The sequence below is a fragment of the Agelaius tricolor genome, unplaced genomic scaffold (genome assembly GCF_023055355.1).
Source record: "Agelaius tricolor isolate 1412-34295 unplaced genomic scaffold, bAgeTri1.0.p SCAF_78, whole genome shotgun sequence".
Lineage (NCBI taxonomy): Eukaryota > Metazoa > Chordata > Aves > Passeriformes > Icteridae > Agelaius > Agelaius tricolor.
The window spans coordinates 249,181-267,790 of NW_027269338.1; the positions used below are offsets into that span (position 1 = coordinate 249,181).

Here is an 18,610-nt window from a genome sequence, read left to right on the forward strand (position 1 = left end):
TCCCCATGCCAGGCCCCTCAGATGCCACCTGCCCCTTCCTGACACCTCATGCTGCATGTTAAGCCTTGAAGGGATCCAGGGGAGGCTTCAGGAGATGCACAAATCATTGGCTCCAGTCCTTTCCCCAGGCAGGGGCACAGTGCCCTGAGGGAGATCTCCTTTTAGCAAAGGGTCACTACACAGCACTCAGCTGATTCTCGATGTCTGTGCTCCACCAGGGTTACCCACACGTCCAGAAAGGTCCATTTGTTCAACCCCACTTCTCCATCAACACACAGCAAATAGGAACTGAACTTCCCACCTCAGCCCCTTTGGTTTTTACATCATTTCCAGCTCACTCCTGCTCTGCAGCAGCCACTCTCACCTCAAGGCCAGGAAAGGAGGAAAAGGGGAAAGCAAGGAGGAAACAATCATCGTGTTTGGGATCAGCCAGGTCCAGAAGCCACTCGACCCAGAGAGATCAGAGTCCCCCTACAACAACGGGTGAGGCTGGGAAGCAAATCAAGCAGGCTGGATGATTTTTGGCAGAGAGAGAACAGTAGGAGTGGTACAGACCTCTTCCTCCTCAATGCGAGCAGGTTCAATCAGCAGATTATTGGCTTGATCAAACGACACCCCCTGTTAGGACAGGAACCAGCAAAGAGGCATGCGGATTAGTGGAGCATCAACCAAACCCGCCACCACGACCACCACAACCACCACCACCACCCAACACACGCACTGGGCCGCAGCTGGGCCAGCTCCCGAGGTGCTGCTGAGCTCCAGAGCTCCTGGGGTCACTGCTGAGCCCCAGAGCTCCTGGGGTGACTGCTGAGCTCAGGAGCTCTGGGGCTGATGCAGCTCCTGGGGTCACTGCTGAGCTCCAGAGCTCCTGGGGTCACTGCTGAACTCAGGAGCTCTGGGGCTGATCCAGCTCCTGGAGTCACTGCTGAGCTCCAGAGCTCCTGGGGTCACTGCTGAGCCCCAGAGCTCCTGGGGTCACTGCTGAGCTCAGGAGCTCTGGGGCTGATCCAGCTCCTGGAGTCACTGCTGAGCCCCAGAGCTCCTGGGCTGATCCAGCTCCTGGAGTCACTACTGAGCTCCAGAGCCCTGGGGCTGATCCAGCTCCTGGGGTCACCGCTGAGCTCAGGAGCTCCTGGAGTCACTGCTGAGCCCCAGAGCTCCTGGGGTCACTGCTGAGCCCCAGAGCTCCTGGGGTCACTGCTGAGCCCCAGAGCTCCTGGGCTGATCCAGCTCCTGGGGTCACTGCTGAGCCCCAGAGCTCTGGGGCTGATCCAGCTCCTGGAGTCACTGCTGAGCCCCAGAGCTCCTGGGCTGATCCAGCTCCTGGGATCACTGCTGAGCTCAGGAGCTCCTGGAGTCACTGCTGAGCTCCAGATTTCCTGGAATCACTGCTGAGCTCCAGATTTCCTGGGGTCACTGCTGACCCCCAGGGCTCCACAGCCAAGCCCCCTCACAGCACAGCTCCAGAGCTGACCCTCAGCCCCAGAGCAGCCCCCAGTCCTGCTCAGCACCCCAGCAGGGCTGCTCGTGGGCTCCCACGGTGCCAAGTGCCAGCACAGTCCTGCCAAGGAGCACCCCTAAGGCCAGGCTTTGTCTGTGCTGGCACCCTGGGGCCCTCACCCTGAGGGTCACCACCAGCTGACCTCATCCTCTCCACTCCAGGTCACTCTGGGAGAGGGGAAGGAAGGGTTAAACACAGGAGGAAGCACCGAGGAGCCTGTGGTGCCACAAGCTGCTGCACAGGAACGAGCAGTCCCAAACACAACTGCAAAAAAGCAGTCCCAAACACAGCTGCAAAAAAGCAGTCCCAAACACAACTGCAGTCCCAAACACAACTGCAGTCCCAAACACAGCTGCAAAAAAGCAGCCCCAAACACAACTGCAGTCCCAGACACAACTGCAAAAAAGCAAAAAAGCAGTCCCAAACACAGCTGCAGTCCCAAACACAACTGGAGCCCCAAACACAACTGCAAAAAAGCAGTCCCAAACACAACTGCACCAATCCCTCTCTCTTTCAAGCACATCTTGACAGGCACCTGGGATCCTGCTCTCAAGCGCAGGAAACTTCAGGATTTCTTCTGAACACCGACTGTCCTTGCAACAAAGCCCTCTGGCTGTAGGCTTCAGCCTCCTGCACAGGCTGTGCTGTCTCCTCCTCAGTGCACCTCCTGCACGAGCCCCCCTGCCCAGGGACACTGCTCCCTGCATCCATCCCCACTGCTGGCACACAAATGTCTTCATGGAGCAGGCATGCATCCAGCCCCGCAGGGAGGAGAGCTGAGCCCCAGCAGAGGCTGAGCTGGCAGCCAGGGCGATTTCTGACAGGTTCCCACCCCTGAGCAGGCACCACGGGCTCTGCAGTGGGTCAGTGCCTCCTCAGCTCAGTCCCCAGCTGAAATAACCTTTTCAGGTGAGGATGATGGGTCCTGGATGAAGGGGACTTGGGACAGCTTCAAACATTCCTTCTGAGGAACTTCACCAGCAGTGGGAAAACCGGCCTCACCCCGAGGGAGCACAAGATGAGCTGCACTGGCTCACACAGAGCAAGGCAAGCACCCACTGAGGGAAAGGACCTTTTCCTGGGCAACCCGAGCTCCAGCAGGGATGGGAATGCACACCTGGAGCATGTGCAGTTGCAGCAGAAGCACTCCAGCACCTTCCAGGGACCCACATCTCACCCCTGAGATCTGCTGATGTCAGACTGGGATGGAGACCTGGCCACATCCTGACCTCTGCCCACCAAACTCAAAATCCTCAAACCCTTGGGTGAGAACTGGGCTGAGTCCCTCATCCATGTATTCCCATTCCACTGTGAGGAACCTCCTCAGGCAGGAACCTCTGTGTGTCCCCAGCCAAACATGGTGGTTCAGCTGAAGAGAGCCCAGGACCCCCATCTCTTAAGCCCCAGTATAACCAGTAAGGCCAAACTTGAGAGCCCAAGCTGCCCTAAATCCCAGTGCAGCCTCCATCAGGCTGTGTGTGGGGGGCAGCACAGGGAAGGGCACACTCCTGGCTGCACTGACATGCTCCAGGAAGCACTGTGCCAACAAGTGTCAGACTAAGACTGAATCCACACAGGGACAAAGCTCATCCTCCTGTGAACCAGCAGCACCAACCAGCAGTGAGGAGGAGGCTGGAAGGGGCAGCAGAACCCACCAGAGGTGAGACAGAACTGTCCCTGCAGCACGTGGCATGGGGCTGGTGCAAGGAGCTGGGCACAGTGGAGGTGTCAGACAGCCACACAGCACAGCTCTAGGGCAGCCCCTGGAGGCCCCGGACCTGCAGCTCTGCCCAAGTGCTGCAGCCTCCTGCCAGAGCCTTCCTCAGCACCACATCAACCTGGCTGCTGGGCCACAGGAGCAGGGGCAGGTCTGCAGCCCTGTGAGCTCCCCCTCCCCACGAGACCTTACCTTCACGGAGGGCTGAGCAGACAGAGCTCCATTCTTTCTGTCATCCTCATCCCACGCTTCCTCCTGATCCCTGGGCTCTGTGTTATTATTGCAGCCTCCCAGCTCCTCTTCCTCTTTGGGGACCCCGTCGCTGTTCAGCCCCTGCAGGAGTGCCACCACTGCCTCTGGCTTGGGCAGCTTGGTGATCTTGAAGTGTTTCTTGTAATGGGGCGTGTCCTTGCGGATGAGCCTCTGCTTCTCCACGGGGAACGGCCGCTCTTCGTCCTCGTCCTCATCCTCGCTGCGGATCAGCGTGTCCTCGGCAAAGTGCACGGTGGGCTGTGACAGGAGAGCCCAGACACAGCGTGAGCCTCGGGGACACAGGGCTGGCAGCACAGAACCTGCTGTCCCTGGGACCCCTGTCCCACCCAGGCAGGGCCGGTGGGACTGCTGCTGTGCTCAGCACAGGGCAGGAATGGATTCCCATATTCCAACCTTGCCTTTTTCCACAACCTTCCCCAGGCCAGGGGCACTGCTGCTGTGCCCAGCACAGGGCAGGAATGCATTCCCATATTCCATCCTTGCATTTTTCCACAACCACATCATCCTCAGGCCAGCAGCACTGCTGGTGTGCCCAGCACAAGGCAGGAATGGATTCCCAATTCCACATCCTTGCCTTTTCCCACAACCACACCTTCCCCAGGCCAGGGGCACTGCTGCTGTGCCCAGCACAAGGCAGGAATGAATTCCCAATTCCACATCCTTGCCTTTTTCCACAACCACACCATCCTCAGGCCAGCAGCACTGCTGGTGTGCTCAGCACAAGGCAGGAATGCATTCCCATCTCCCCATCCTTGCCTTTTTCCACACCCACACCTTCCCCAGGCCAGTGGCACTGCTGCTGTGCCCAGCACAAGGCAGGAATGGATTCCCATTTCCTTTTTGCCTTTTCTCACAACCACATCTTCCCCAGGCATTCTTCTGTCAGCTCTAGGGATGGAGGGCATTCAAACCCTCACAGTCACCCCAGCTTTCCTACAGCCTGCCAGGCTCCCACAAGCTGCCTCAGCCTCTGCTTGCACTGCCTTCCACGGCCTGGATCTGCCTCCAGTGATGCCCAAACCCCATACCCATTTACCTGCACCTCTATTTCCCACCTCCTCTGAAACTTCCAGCTCCCTTCACTTTTTCTCACGACCCTGCTGCAGTTGCCAGGCTCCTACCTCATTGTATTCCACTTCCACATCTTCCTCCTCGTGGTCAGCAGCCTCCTTGTGCTCCTCCTGGGCCCTGGGCTTGCCCTCCTTGTGCAGCTCCCTGTGCAGGTCGGGCAGCTGCCCGTTGGGCCAGCCCCTGTCCCTGTCCTCTGCCCTGGCCTCCACGGAGGCCGTGCTGGTGGACAGGTGAGAGTCCTCGCTGCGGTTGGACGTGGCACTCAGCCTCTTCTCCTGAGGAAAGGATGTGGTCAGCATGGAACCAGAGCAGTGTGACTGCTGTGAGGGGGGAATGCAGCACCAGCAGAACCAGCTTTTCCTCAGGGTGCCCACAGCTTCCCCTTCTCTGCTCCCTCTCTGTGACTGGGTGCACCCTCCTGTGTGGGGATTGATTCCCAGCTCCTACCAGGGCAGCAAGGTGCCTCCTGCAAGTGCTCCATTCCCACCACTCTTTACTGGGAATATCAGAGCCTTCTCTCCCTCTCCCTGTGCTATAAAATTGGTACTGACACATACAATTCCCCTTCCATTGTTCTCTGCCTCCTGGCTCTATCTCCTGCTCTGTTTCACAGGCCCCCCATGACATCAAAAGGCAGATTCCCAACCTCCCCAGGCAATCCAATCCCAATCTTTCCCAAAGTCAGTCCTTTTATATGCTAGATATTCCCAGTGGAAGATGTCTTTGCCATGGCATGGAGGTGGAACTCGGTGATGTGTAAGATTCCTCCCAACCCAAACCATTCCATGACTGTCACAGACACATTTTATGAAAAATCCTTTTGCTAGGATCTTTTCTCCTGAGAAGCTGAGAGGCCTCAGAAACAAAATGTAACCAATGGTTATCTGCTGCTGTGGAATGCAACAGGTGCATCTGGGATTGGTTTCATGTGGTTGTTTGTAATTAACGACCAATCATAGTCCAGCTGTCTTGGACTCTCTGGTCAGTCACAAGATTTTATTATCATTCCATTCCTTCCTTTCCTTGCTAGCCTCCTGATAAAATCCTTTCTCTATTCTTTTAGTATATAATTTTCTTTTAATATAATATATATCATAATAAATCAGCCTTCTGAAACATGGAGCCAAGATTCTCATCTCTTCCCTCGTTCTGTGACCACCACCACAGATGATCCCCTGCTCTCTGTGGTTCTCCACTCCCCAGGGACCAGCACTCACCTCCGAGTTGGGAGAGCTGGGGTTGGCATCAGCCTTGGCAGCGTTCACCTCGCTGCGCCGCACCTCGATCACCTTCTTCATCACCTTCAGCTCGCTGGGGTGGGGGGTGGCTCTGCGCTGCAGGCCCTGCAAGGAGAAACCCTCAGCAGGGCATTCCAGCCTGGAGCACTGCCAGCCTCCTGGCTTGTAAGATGTGTGTGTATTCTACCACCTCTGTCAGAGGTGGGGCAGTTATCTGCTGCTCATTGAGCAGTTTATCTCTTCCACAGCCAATCCTCCTGGCTTGTAAGATGTGTGTGTATTCTACCACCTCTGTCAGAGGTGGGGCAGTTATCTGCTGCTCATTGAGCAGTTTATCTCTTCCACAGCCAATCCTCCCTCCAGGACACAGCTTCTGTTCATGGGCCATGAATTATTAATTATCTTCTGTTAACGGGCCAGTGAGTGCCACTGCATGGCTGATAAAATTCCATCATCCCGTTGGGAGATGCTCCACCCAGGCATTCCTACCTGGATAGAATCTGACTTTGGGAACACCACATCAGCCTTTGCCCACTGCATTGCCAGAGGAGCAGCTTTCTTCTCCCCTGCATTCCCAGAGGAGCAGCTTTCTGCTGCCCTGCATTCCCAGAGGAGCAGCTTTCTTCTCCCTTCTCCCCTGCATTCCCAGAGGAGCAGCCTTTGCCCAGTGCATTCCCAGAGGAGCAGCCTTCTGTTCCCCTGCATTCCCAGAGGAGCAGCTTTCTGCTGCCCTGCATTCCCAGAGGAGCAGCTTTCTTCTCCCTTCTCCCCTGCATTCCCAGAGGAGCAGCTTCCTGCTGCCCTGCATTCCCAGAGGAGCAGCCTTTGCCCACTGCATTCCCAGAGGAGCAGCTTTCTGCTCCACTGCATTCCCAGAGGAGCAGCTTTCCTCTCCCCTGCATTGCCAGAGGGAGCCCAGGCCTATCTCCAGCAGCCCTGGAGCTGCAGAGGAAAACTCCCCCCTTGTGCAGGATCCCTGCTCCAGCAGAGCCACAGCTGGCACTGCAGGAGGGCTGAGCCCCCATGGGATGGGGCTGGGCCACCCCCTGACACACAGGGGGACAGGGCCTGCTCTGACTCCGGCAGTGGTTTGGGGTTTTTTGTACTGTTCCATTTGTATTTTTAAATTTCCTAGTAAAGAACTGTTATTCCTGTTCCCATATCTTTGCCTGAGAGCCCCTTAATTTCACAACTACAATAATTCAGAGGGAGGGGGTTTACATTTTCCATTTCAGGGGAGGCCCCTGCCTTCCTCAGCACACACCTGTCTGTTCAAACCCAGACACCAGGCCATGACCCTCTGCAGGTGACCAACACCTTTATCAGAGTCAGAGCCCCAGGGGGACACCACCACCACCTCCTGCTGCAGGATCTGCTCCAGGCCTTCCCCAGCCTGCAGCTGGAATGGGGAAAGAACAGAGGCAGGGAGCCCTGAGAGCTCCCTCTGGACATCAGTCTGCTCTGCAGCTGACAGGGGCTTTGGCAAGAACTATGGAGCTGGGAAGTTTAAAGTGGTGTTTCAGGCTTAGTAAATGAAAATCTCTCAACAAAACTCCTCCAGGGCACAGGTGAGAAATCTTGGGATGTCCTCCTAACTCCTCTGGAGTTTAAAGTGGTGTTTCAGGCTTAGTAAATAAAAAACTCTCGACAAAACTCCTCCAGAGCACAGGTGAGAAATCTTGGGGTGTCCTCCTAACTCCTCTGGACTTAACAGGTCTGCCCAGCCCCAATGCAGCAGAGTTGGTGCTGCCTAGTGAGTTCCATCCCAGGTGGAGAGCCAAGAAAACCAGCATTCTAAAACTGGTCACAATGTTGAGAACAATTCCAACAAACCCCAAGGCTCCCAATGCCAGCAGCACACACGCACTGCCAGGACAGCTGCCAACACCATTCATTAGAAGGATTCAGACCATAAGGATGGCTTCCCAAAAACTAAAAAGGAATAAAGTCCTGCAGACTTTATTCCTCAGAGCACTCACTGAAAACTGCTGTCCTGGCCTTTGCATATGCCCTGGTAGCACAAAACCACCTCTTGCATGTTTTGAGGCAGTGTTTAGTACTTTACTAACAGGACACTCTGCAGCATGGGCTGCTGGAACCCTGGCTGCTGAGAATTTCAGACTTTCTGTGCTGACAGACTCTGACCCCCAAGAGAACACTGCATTGACCTGAGGCTGTGGAGAAAACTTCCAAAATGGAATGACAGAACTGGGATTGTGGGTGCAGAGTTTGAACAGAAGTGTGTAATATCACAGGGTGAAAACCCTACAGTTAAAGGTTTTAGAATATAGTAATATATATAAAGCAAGATGGAGGTTCTAGGGCAGAGGCTGCTCCTTCTTCTTCACCTTCTTCTCCATGGGTTTGGGTGGTTTTGTGTAATTGGATAAAAAAGTCCACACTGTGGTCCATGGGTGGTTAGTTATTGGGTTAAAAGTAAAAATAATTTATGTGCCATTTCTTAATTGGACAGTTTACACTTAAAAGGCCTTGTAGAGACTGAGATACAGCTCCATTTTTTAGTTTGTTAAAAGTGAAGTGCTGTAGAACTCAGGGTTTGTGAGACTGTAACATGGATAAGAACTAATAAACATCTGAGTCCCAACAAGAAATCCCATCTCACATATTTAATCCTGACCCTGGCAAAAAGAACCCTGACAATGGGCTGCACTGCCTGCATGCTTGGAGGGATGGGGATGGCCTGGGTTGGGCTGGGCAGCCTTTCCCCATGGTGGGGGTGAGCTAAAACCCTACCCTGACAGTGCTCTGCTGGGATCTCTGGACACTTTGAGTGCCCCACTCCCATAGAAGAGCCTCAAAATATGGCTCTGCACCACAGCTGCCAGGGAATTCATTCCCTTCCCTCCTGCTTGGGCACCAAAAGCCTTCAGACTGTGGAAATCACACACCTATAGCAGTGCAAAAACATTGGCCCCATCTCTGGAAAGCTCAGCTTGTCCCTGTGCTCCCACAGGAGCCAGCAAGCTCCAGGAATTCCTCACCCGTCTCTCAGCTCCAGACTCCTCATCCTCATCTCCTTTGGGCTCATCCAGGAACTGGATCACACTGACTCTGTTCAGGTTGCTGTCTGTCCAGCTCTCATCCACGCTGTTCTGCAGCAGGTTCTCTGGGGAGCAAGAGAACACAGTGGGAGCTCCTTTTGGGAAGAGCAGGGTTGTAGGTGTGGATGGAGGTCAGTTCTTATCCCATTAGGGAGCTTCTTGTTGTGTCTGCCCATGGCATCAGAGGCCTTGAGGACAAAGGCTGTGGCCTCACCATGCTGTCACCCTCTGTACATCTCCCACCAGACCTACAGCAGCCTCCAGAAGTGTCTGATGCTTCAGCTCCAGCACTCCTTACTCAAGGAGTGCAGGAAAAGGCAGAATTCCGTCAGGAATAGCTGCAGCCATGATATTTTCTGAAAAATCCTTTCCTTAGGATTTTTTCTCCTGAAAAGCTGAGAGGCCTCAGGAACAAAATGTAAACAATAATTTTCTGCTGCTGTGGAATGCAACAGGTGCATCTGTGATTGGTCTCATGTGGTTGTTTGTAACTAATGGCCAATCACAGCCCAGCTGTCCTGACTGTCTTGGTCAGTCACAAGCCTTTGTTATCATTCCTTCTGTATTCTTAGTTAGGATTTCCTCAGAAGGCTTTCTTCTATTCTTTTAGTATAGTTTCAATATAACATATATCATAAAATAATAAATCAGCCTTCTGAAACATGGAGTCAACATTCCCATCTCTTCCCTCATCCCAAGACCCCTGTGAACACCATCACAAATAGCACGCTGACAGGACAATGACAATTAACTGCTTGATCATCAAATCCAAGCAGAGCACTCAAAGAGGAGGCTGCAGGGCCTTGTCACCTGTCATAAAGCAATTCCTCAATTTTAACAGTCACTGCCTGGGAAAGGTGCCCCAGATCCATCCAAACAAGAGCCTGGATGTGCCACAGGAATCACAGCAAGGACAGCCCAGCCCAGCAGAGAAGGTTCAGCACCCTCCAGAGCACGAGGCTCTGCAGCCAGTGCTGGTGCTGCAGATTCTTACCCAGGCTGGGAGAGGGCTGCTGAGGGAGCAGGTAGCAAGTGAGAACCTTTTCTCCTGTCTTCTCATCGTCCTCGGTCTGGAACTTCAGCATGGGCTGGGACTGGTTTTCTGCCAGCCACAGGGCTTTCAGATTAAGATTTGTCAAAGCAAAGGGCAAGTTCTGCAGCCTGCAAAAGAGAACAGCCACTGCTTGTTAAACTCACCTGGTCAGGAACGAGCTTCACCTTAGCTCCTGAGTGCCCCACCTGAGCAGAGGGACGGAGCCACGCTGCTGAGGATGCCCCAGTCCTGTTCCCAGCTGGTTTTGCCCCTGGCTGTGGACTGGGCTGCAGTACCCATGCTCACCAGCCCCTAGCAGGGGACAGCTCCCTCCAACAGTGTGGAGGGGTTCACAAACAGGAAAGCCATGCTCTCACAGACCAGTGCACAGAGTGCTCCCCACAGAACCTCTGGTCAGCATCCAGCTGCTCCCAAAAGCACCAACCCCAAAAACAGAACCACAGGAGCTCTCAGAACAGCTCCAGGCACCCACACACCACGGATGAGGCTTTGGCACCTGAGCACTGATGACACAAACCCCAAAAATCTGCAGGGAGGAAGGGAAGGGGGAAAAGGGAGGGGGAAAAAGGAAGGCAAAGCAGGGGTTCACAGCTCAAGCCCTCAGCAGCCAGCCTGGCTCTCCCAGCCCGTGGATCCTGGGATCCACACAGCTCCAGCACCTCCCTCTCAGCAGCTGTCAGAGTCCTAGATACCAAGGGTTTTACACTTTCTATACTAACAAACCCTAACTACCAAGAGAACACTACATTCGACCTGAGGCCATAGAAAATACAACCAAAATTAACTGATAACACTAAGATTACAAGTATATAGTTGGTTAAAAGTAGGTAATATCACAAAGTAGAAAATTCAGAATTTTAGAATTTAGTAATTTAGTTTTATTTACTATTTTTATTATATAAACTTTTAAATTTATATGTATAAAAATATAATTATATATAATTTATATATAAAAATATATATTATATATTTTTATATATAAATTATATAATAATAGATTTAAATAATAATTAAATATTAAAAATTTGTAATAGCTGTATTATACATTTAAAAAAATTTAGTTTTAGAATATAGTAATATATATGAAGCTAAAACAGAAGTTTTAAAACAGCAACTAGTCCTTCCTCTTCACCTTCTTCTTCCGGAATTTAAGTAATATTTTATAATTAAACAAAAAACTCACATTACAAACTTTAAGTAATTAGTTATTAAATTAAAAGTAAAAATAACTTAAATACAATTTCTTAATTAGCTAATTTAACCTTAGAAGACCTTATATAGAAAAATAATTAGCCCTTTTGTAACTTGTTAGTAAAATACTATAGAACTTATATTATGAAGTTCTATAATATAGGACTTATATTATAAAGTTCTCACAACTTATATTATAAATAAAAATAATATAAGTTCTCACAACTTATATTATAAATAAAAATAATATAAGTTCTCACAACTTATATTATAAATAAAAATAACAAACATCTAAAACTAAACACAAAATACCATTTCTAACACTTCATTCCCAACTTTAACAAAAATTAGAAAACCCCCAATGTCCTAGGTTGCCAGGCCATGTGTATTCTATCACCATCTGTTACAGGTGTGGCAGTTATCTTCTGTTAAGTGGGCAGTTTTCTTTATCTCTTCCACAAACCAATCCTCCCTCTGGGGAGACATCTGCTATTGATGGGCCACTGAGTTTCATTGCATGACTGATAAAAATAACATAATCCCATTGTGAGATGCTCTGCCCAGAGGGAGGAGGCAAGCGTTCCTAACTGGAAATAATCTGAGATTTTGGGACACCAGGACAGCATTTCCACTGGATTCCCAGAGGAACAGCTGCTTCTTCCACTGGATCTGCAGAGGAAAACTCCACCCTTCTCCAGGATCCCTGCTCGAACAGATCCATACCTGCCTGTCACTGTGATATTTTATGAAAAATCCCTTTGCTAGGATTTTTTTTCTTGAGAAGCTGAGAAGCTTCAGCTTCTCCATGTTTTGTTATTTTGAAATGTGATTTGGAAAACTGTTTACTTAGCATGTGAATTTTTTTTAATTAATGGCTAATTACAGCTAGCTGTGTCAGACTCTGAGTCTGTCACGAGTTTTTATTATTCATTCTTTGTTAGTTTTTTAATGTTTTTTTTCCCTTTCTTTAGTATAGTTTTAGTATATAATTTTCAATATAGTATAGTATAGTGTAATATAATATAATATAATATAATATAATATAATATAATATAATATAATATAATATAATATAATATAATATAATATATCAGCCTTCTGAGAACTTAAGAGTCAATTCTCATCTCTCACCTCATCCTGGGGACACTCACAACAACACCACAACAATTAATAACCACACCTGCCACTCCAGGAGGGCTGCAGCCACAATTCCACTTGGACTCCTACAGGATCCCTGCTCCAGCAGAACCACCCCTGACACTCCAAAAAAACTGCAGCCATAATTCCAATTGGATTTCTACAGAATCCCTGCTCCAGCAGAACCACCCCTGACACTCCAAGGGCTGCAGCCACAATTCCACTTGGACTCCTACAGGATCCCTGCTCCAGCAGAACCACCCCTGACACTCCAAAAAAACTGCAGCCACCATTCCAATGGGAATTCTACAGGATCCCTGACCCAAGAGAACCACCCCTGACACTTCAGGAGGGCTGCAGCCACAATTCCAATTGGATTTCTACAGGATCCCTGCTCCAACAGAACCACACTTCAGGAGGGCTGCAGCCACCATTCCAATGGGACAGCTACCAACACCCTGACCCACAGGGTGTCAGGTCGCATTCTGACTCTGTTAGTGTTGTTTTGATTTACTGCATCGTTTATTTTACCTTTTAATTTTCTTCCCCAGTAAAGAAGTGTTATTCCTGCTCCCATATCTTTGCCTGAGAGCCCCTTAATTTCAAATTTATGGCAGCTGGGAGGGAGGGGGTTTCCAGTTTCCCTTTCAGGGGCAGCTGCTGCCTTCCTTAGCAGACACCTGCATTTCCAGACCCCCAAGGGCACGCTGCTCACCTGTTGCCAGCCACGTCCAGCACGTGCAGCTCGGTGGTGTTGGCCAGCTCGGGGGGCAGCAGTGCCAGGCGGTTGTCGCGCAGGGACAGCACGCTGAGGTTGGCACAGCCTCCGATCTCTGCCGGCAGCGCTGTCAGACGGTTCCGGTCCACGTTCAGGTTGGTCAGCTTGGCCAGCTTGCCCAGGGACTTGGGCAAGGCCTGAGAGGGAGAGAAGGAGCCCAGTCAGTGGCTGCAAACAAACAAACTTTTGTGGAAGTTGTAAAGCTGGTCTGTAGGAGCGTGCTTTCTGTTGATGGAGTGACAAAACTATCCGTTGTCCCTTAAAGGGAAAGAAGTCCAGAAGTTTCTCTCCTGGATTAAGTGAAAAGACTCCTCAGAGGACCCAGGGGACTCCACCTCAAACTTAAGGCTAGCTAATTGGACAGAAGCCAAAAAGTCCCACTAGAAAAGGACGTGAACAAAGAAACTAATTGCTTTTGTGAGGTGTTTTTACCAGGAACAGGAACGTCTAGCACCTGGCTCAGTTTTTCTGTTTGCTATTTTGCTTTTTACTAAACCTTTTTGTTTCCAACACTGCAACAGAAGCCATCCTGCTGATTATTGTTTCTCCAAGGGTAGCTGAGCTATCCTGGGTGTGTTATAGGCCTCCTGGAGCGCATCAGACCTGGCCTGAGGAGGATACTATAACTGTAGTATCTATAGGATACTATCTATAGGATAACTATAACACGGGTATGTTTATTACAGCACTGGACACATGAGGGAATTGTTCTCCTAACATGACATGGGTACCTCTGGGAACTCCGGATTTTTTTTATATCTCTCTCAAATACATATGCATGCAACTTCACAATAGGTTCATACATATTCATTCTACTGATTTCGTGTGATATTTGCTGCTAATTCTTCTTTATCAGAAAGAACTCCTGGGTCATGCTGCCTTGTTCTGTCCGCCTCTCTCCTCCTCCTTTATCTCTTGTCTTTTGGCTGAAGCAGTTTCTAAACTGGCAGTCAGACTAAACAGCAAGCTACAGACTTAAAGATGTACATTTCACCTAAATCAAAACAGATTTCTACTCTGGAAAATTTCTACGCTGTCTCACAAGAGGAAAGGGTAAACACACACACAGGTAAAGGCACAGAGCCCTCAGCCCGGGGAACAAGCTGCCTTCCATCCCAACAGACACATTTGGGAAAACATTTTCGGGACATCTTTGGGACAGGTTTTCCCTCAGGGTCATAGACTGATCCGTGCCCTCTCTTCCCTTCAACACAGCACACTCCAAGCACCACTGCTCAAGACTTCCCTTCTGTTTATCTGCCTGTTCCCAATCCTCATGTTTTACCAGTCAAATCACAGGTGGTTTGGAGCAGGGCCATTGTCAATCACACCACCCCAAACCCTCAGCAATGCAGCCTGGGATGGTCTTTGGGATGGGCAATCCCAGCATCCCTGCTATCCCAGAGAATGATTTTGGGGAAACAAGTCAGTGAGAGAAAGCAGCTTCCAAACTTGTGTGAATTTGGTGAAACTGTAGAAGCAGCTGGAGCATGCTCAGGAATTCAGCTGGGAGGGCAGGAGAAGGGAAGGGATCCCTGCAGCTGAATGCAGAGAACAGCATGGGAGAGGCTTATCACTCTCTACAGCTCCCTGAAAGGTGGCTGTGCTCAGGTGGGGCTGGTCTCTTCCACCAGGAATGACAGAACCAGAGCACACAGTCTCAAGCTGCACCAAGGGAAATACAGGTTGGATATTAGGAAAAAGGTTTTCATGGAAAGGGTGATAAAGTTCTGGAATGTTCTGCCTGGGGAGGTGGTGGAGTCACCATCCCTGGGTGCGTTTAAAACAAGCCTGGATGTGGCACTGGGTGCCAGGGTTTAGTTGAGGTGTTGGGGTGGGTTGGACTCAATGATCTTGAAGGTCTCTTCCACAGTGATTCTGTGAATTCTGTGATTCTGTGAGGCAGGTGCCTGCTGGGCACTCACCGTCAGCATGTTCTCAGTCAGGATGAGCTCAGACAGGTTTTCACAGTCCCCAATTGACTCTGTCATGTCTGTCAGCCTGTTCTGGTCCACCTTGAGGATGGAGAGCTGCTTCAGCTGACCTGGCCAGGGCGACAAGTTAGGTGTGAGCTGTGCCAGAGAGAAGGATGCTGCTCTACACTCACCTGTGATCCTATCCAGGGTCACACAACCCAACCATGCAGGCTCTGCTTTTCCTCCCAGCAGGCCTGCTCACATGAAGCACCTGCACTGTCCTGCAGAGCTCTGCTCACCTGTCCCACCCACTGCTCCTGCCCTGTGTATGGCTGTGTCCATGAATCCCTGATTCCCTGGCACAGACGAGGCACCTGCACTGTCCTGCAGAGCTCTGCTCACCTGTCCCACCCACTGCTCCTGCCCTGTGTATGGCTGTGTCCATGAATCCCTGATTCCCTGGCACAGACGAGGCACCTGCACTGTCCTGCAGAGCTCACCTGTCCCACCCACTGCTCCTGCCCTGTGTATGGCTGTGTCCATGAATCCCTGATTCCCTGGCACAGACAAGGCACCTGCACTGTCCTGCAGAGCTCACCTGTCTCACCCACTGCTCCTGCCCTGTGTATGGCTGTGTCCATGAATCCCTGATTCCCTGGCACAGACAAGGCACCTGCACTGTCCTGCAGAGGTCACCTGCTCCTGCCCTCTATGGCTGTGCCTGAATCCCTGATTCCCTGGCACAGATGAAGCACCTGCACTGTCCTGCAGAGCTCACCTGTCCCACCCACTGCTCCTGCCCTCTATGGCTGTGCCTGAATCCCTGATTCCCTGGCACAGCCCAGTTTCTGTTTCTGGCCAAGGAAGCCCTGCAGCACCCCCAGCTGGCAGCACTCACCGATCCCGTCGGGAATGCATTCCAGCAGGTTCTGTGACAGCAGCAGGTCCGTCAGTGCCACCAGCCCGCTGACCTCGTTGGGCAGCTGCTCCAGCTTGTTCTCAGACACGTCCAGGCACACCAGGCGGCGCAGGTTGCCCAGCTCCTGCAGAGAGAGGAGAGCCCGTGGCTCAGGACAGGGCAGGGCTGGGCGTGTGCGCATGGCTTAGGGAGCAGCAAGGCAGGGAAATTTAGGGAAGGGAAGTTTAGGGAAGGGAAGTTTAGGGAAGTTGGGAAGGGAAGGGAAGGGAAGGGAAGGGAAGGGAAGGGAAGGGAAGGGAAGGGAAGTTTAGGGAAGGGAAGTTTAGGGAAGTTGGGAAGGGAAGGGAAGGGAAGGGAAGGGAAGGGAAGGGAAGGGAAGGGAAGGGAAGGGGAGGGGAGGGGAGGGGAGGGGAGGGGAGGATGTGCTGAGCAGACACTCACTGGCGGCAGTGCCGAGAGCTGGTTCCGGTCCAGCCACAGCTCGCGCAGGTTCGGGAGCGCGCCCAGAGTGTCCGGCTGCAGAGACAGGACAGTGAGGGCATCAGCCAGGGCATCAGCCAGGGCATCAGCCAGGGCATCAATCAGCCCCTTGCAGGGACAGGGAGAGGCTGCCCGAGGATGTGCAAACACACCACTCTGCACAGCCAGGCACTGCTCTGCCTCAGCCCTGGGAGCACACTGGAATACCTGGGATGGCTCCAGTGGCAAACACTGACAGCATCAGCAGGACTGTGTCACCAGCAATGAGAACTGAGCCTGCAGCACAGCTCTGATGGAGAGCAGCTCAGGGAGCTGCGGCACAAGGGGGCTCAGGGGAGATGCTGCTTCCTGCAGCTGCCTGGCAGGAAGATGGAGCCAGGTGGGGGTCAGGCTCTGCTCCCAGGGAACAAGGGACAGGATAAAAGGTCTCAAGTGGTGTCAGGGGAGGTTTAGGTTGGATATTGGGAAAATTCCTCCCAGAAAGAGCTGTCCAGCCCTTGCACAGGCTGCCCTGGGCAGAGGTGGAGTCCTCACCCCCAGGGTGACGTTAACAGCTGTGTGGATGTGGCACTTGGGGACATGGGTTGGTGGTGGCCTTGGCAATGCTGGGAGAGTGGCTGAATTCAGTGGTCTCAGATGTTTTTTCCAACTTAAATGATTCCATGATTCCAGGGGGTTGGAAATTCTTGCCTTACAGAAGAAATGCATCTTCCTCCTCTCAGACATGAAAATGAACATTTGGGTACCACTGGCCAGCTCAAGATGACCCAGTGGCACCATCAGCTGTGACAGACACATGTGCACATCCCACAGCCCCCCAAGCAATCAGGGATTGGAGTTTGCCCCACTGGAGCATGGCTCAAGTGTCACACACCTGTTCTCACAGGTGAGCTCAGCCTGTGCACAGCTAAGCTGCATGAGCCCCTTTGCCTCCCAGCTTTGAAGGGTTTCTGCCAAAACCCACTCCAGAACACAAAGAGGAAGATCCAGTAATAGCTTAATCCACAGCTGCAAATTGCAGAGTACCACAGGGTGGCCCCAAATGCCCAGATAACCTCAACTCTGAGACTGTGCCCTCGCTCTCCACATGCTGAGCCCTCCATGGAGAGAGCCCCTACACTGGGCTACCCTCACTGCCATGGACAACATGGAATGGCCCAGCACTGTGTGAGGCAGAAATCATATCAGAAAGCAGAAAGGCAGGAAGCTGGATGAGAAGAAAAACAGCTGGGGGCAGTGCAGGACAGAGAAGGGAAGCACCAGAGCCTTGCTGGAAAGGAAAGATCCTTGGCAGCCAGACAGGAAGAATCACCATCCCAGAGCTTGGAAAGGACAGGGCAGGCAGTGTGTGAGGCCAGCAGGACACGAGACACAAGGGCTGACACATGGAGAGAAAATTCATCTGGGAATGGTGACTGGGCCATGCTGGGCAGACCAGAACCTCCCCAAATAACCTGAGGGCCTATCTCTTTGCATTTGAGGTGGAAACCCCTGCCAACCACCCGAGCCCCTCCCCAGCAGCCCTCACCTACCAGCACTTCCAGGTCATTGCCACCGAGATCCAACTGCTCTAACTTGACAAGGAAGGAGAGGGAGCTGCAAGGCACAGGGGACAGAGAGATAAAACAAGAAATAAAGAGCGGAAGGTTAGCACCTGGGACACACATTGCACAAATCACACGATCTCAGCAACTCCTACAGCAGGTGGGGCGATCCTGGCCTTTCTCGCGGTCCCTCTGAGCCCAGCACTTTGTGGAGCTGCTCCCTTCCCCACGCCAGTCTGTTCACCCAGGGAATGGGTTCAGAGGCTCCAGCAGCCCCACTGGTACCAGTTTCCCTTCTGGCCCTCCCACCACAGCACTCCCTTTGATTAAAAGCACAGCAGCTGAGCAGCCACACCTTCCCATGGCTGCTGCTCCACAGCAAGGACGGGGACCTGGGCACGGACTGACAGGCAACAGGAGGGGCTCAGCAGAGGACAGGACATGTGGGGGGCAAGGGGAGCACACAGCTGCAGGGACAGGGAGGAATGACAAATTCCACAGCCTTCCCCAAACAGGATGCTCATGCTTCTGAAGAGGAAGGGAAGACGACAGTGGCCTGATGTCTCGGGTGAGGGGAGCGTGTACAGACAGAAGCTCACGATGAAGGCACTGCACAGGACCTGTCCTCACCCACAGCAGCAGCCCTGAGCACCCCACACACCACACCTGGGGCTGGGCAAGCCCTGCAGTCCCACAAACCCAGGGCTGGGTTCTCACAACATGGTC

The 18,610-nt window shown here is 52.0% G+C and overlaps 1 protein-coding gene across 19 annotated transcripts in view; it reads right to left on the reverse strand.

The window, feature by feature from the left end:
- The window catches only part of SCRIB (scribble planar cell polarity protein), a 137,402-nt gene that overhangs the window by 89,181 nt on the left and 29,611 nt on the right, over window positions 1–18,610 (reverse strand). For 18 of the 19 annotated variants that reach the window (XM_071418140.1, XM_071418139.1, XM_071418130.1 and 15 more), the window contains exons 6-16: window positions 17,873–17,936; window positions 16,302–16,376; window positions 15,840–15,984; window positions 14,951–15,069; window positions 12,963–13,162; window positions 9,860–10,026; window positions 8,806–8,930; window positions 5,783–5,908; window positions 4,616–4,840; window positions 3,414–3,731; window positions 556–618 (exon numbers count right to left, since the gene is read on the reverse strand). In XM_071418140.1, coding sequence (XP_071274241.1) covers window positions 556–618; window positions 3,414–3,731; window positions 4,616–4,840; window positions 5,783–5,908; window positions 8,806–8,930; window positions 9,860–10,026; window positions 12,963–13,162; window positions 14,951–15,069; window positions 15,840–15,984; window positions 16,302–16,376; window positions 17,873–17,936 — 1,627 coding nt within the window. The remainder of the gene's footprint in view (window positions 1–555; window positions 619–3,413; window positions 3,732–4,615; window positions 4,841–5,782; window positions 5,909–8,805; window positions 8,931–9,859; window positions 10,027–12,962; window positions 13,163–14,950; window positions 15,070–15,839; window positions 15,985–16,301; window positions 16,377–17,872; window positions 17,937–18,610) is intronic. The other variant, XM_071418128.1, reaches the window with a different exon arrangement.